This window comes from Aplysia californica, unplaced genomic scaffold, assembly GCF_000002075.1.
Source record: "Aplysia californica isolate F4 #8 unplaced genomic scaffold, AplCal3.0 scaffold00316, whole genome shotgun sequence".
In the NCBI taxonomy this organism is placed as follows: domain Eukaryota; kingdom Metazoa; phylum Mollusca; class Gastropoda; order Aplysiida; family Aplysiidae; genus Aplysia; species Aplysia californica.
In genome coordinates, this window is record NW_004797586.1 from 853477 (window position 1) to 854607 (window position 1131).

The following is a 1131-nucleotide window of genomic DNA, read 5'->3' on the forward strand; positions in this document are numbered from 1 at the left end:
TCTATCTATCTATATATATATATATATATCACAGCTATTTTGTTTTCTTCTTTTCTGTTGAAGTCGAGGTCTCACAATGATGCAGCTTTACCCACAACAGCTTAAGATTTACATTCATGCCTCTTTTTTCCAATGACATCTCAGTGTTCCAGCGAATGTGGCTTCGGGCAGAGAACTCGTGACGTCACTTGCGTGGACACGGAAGAGTCAGAGGTCAGTGTACGTCTGTGCAGCGCTCAGGTGAAGCCTTCGGTGGAAGAGATCTGTGATATGGGATCGTGTGCTCAGGGATGGTTCCACACCAAGTGGTCAAAAGAGGTTAGTGTAACATCACCCGATTTCCCCAACCCCCTCTCTTTCCCTCTCTCTTTCTCTCTCTTTCTCTCTCTCACTCTCTCTCTCTCTCTCTCTCTCTCTCTCTCTCTCTCTCTCTCTATGTCTCTCTCTCTCTCTATGTCTCTCTCTCTTTCTTTCACTCTCTCTTTCTTTCACTCACTCACTCTCTCTTTCTTTCACTCACTCTCTGTCACTCTGTCACTCACTCATTCACTCTCTCTCTCTTTCACTCACTCTCTCTCACTCTCTCATACACCCTATAACAGCACGCATACCTCCTCTTCTCCGTTTCCCCACGTCTCTCTCACCCCCTTTCCACCCCCGCGCCTCCCCTCTCTCTCTCTCTCTCTCTCTCTCTCTCTCTCTCTCTCTCTCTCTCTCTCTCTCTCTCTCCCTCTCTCTCTCTCTCTCTTTATTTGTTTTTCATCAGTCCATTTCGGTCATATAATATTTCTTTTGTCTCAATCTTAAGTCCCTAAACAGTCGCCCTTCCGGTCTCTTTATTGCTTTTCCTATTTCTTATTAGCTTTTGCTTTCTCGTCCCCCTCTATCTAAATGTCTTTCTTTCTTTCTTTTTTCTTTCTTTCTTTTTTCTTTCTTTCTTTTTTTTCTTTCCGACATTGTTTTGTTCCCTTTTTATTAAAATTTTTTTTTGTTCTTCCTAGTTTCTTCCCTTTTTTCATTACTTCATCAATCTATGTATTCTTTTTATACAAACATTCATTCATTACTTTTTCCCTTCTATGTTTTCATCTTTCAAAACTCTTTTGCTTTCCGTTTTTTCTCTTCTCTATT

The 1131-nt window shown here is 41.3% G+C and overlaps 1 protein-coding gene across 1 annotated transcript in view; it reads left to right on the forward strand.

Annotated features, from left to right (window-relative positions):
* Positions 1 to 144: 144 nt before the first annotated feature.
* Positions 145 to 1131, forward strand: part of LOC101863277 (thrombospondin type-1 domain-containing protein 4) — a gene marked incomplete at its 5' end in the record, with an annotated part of 5389 nt that continues 4402 nt past the window's right edge. The window contains 1 exon segment of the mRNA XM_013084772.2: positions 145 to 318. Coding sequence (XP_012940226.2) covers positions 271 to 318 — 48 coding nt within the window.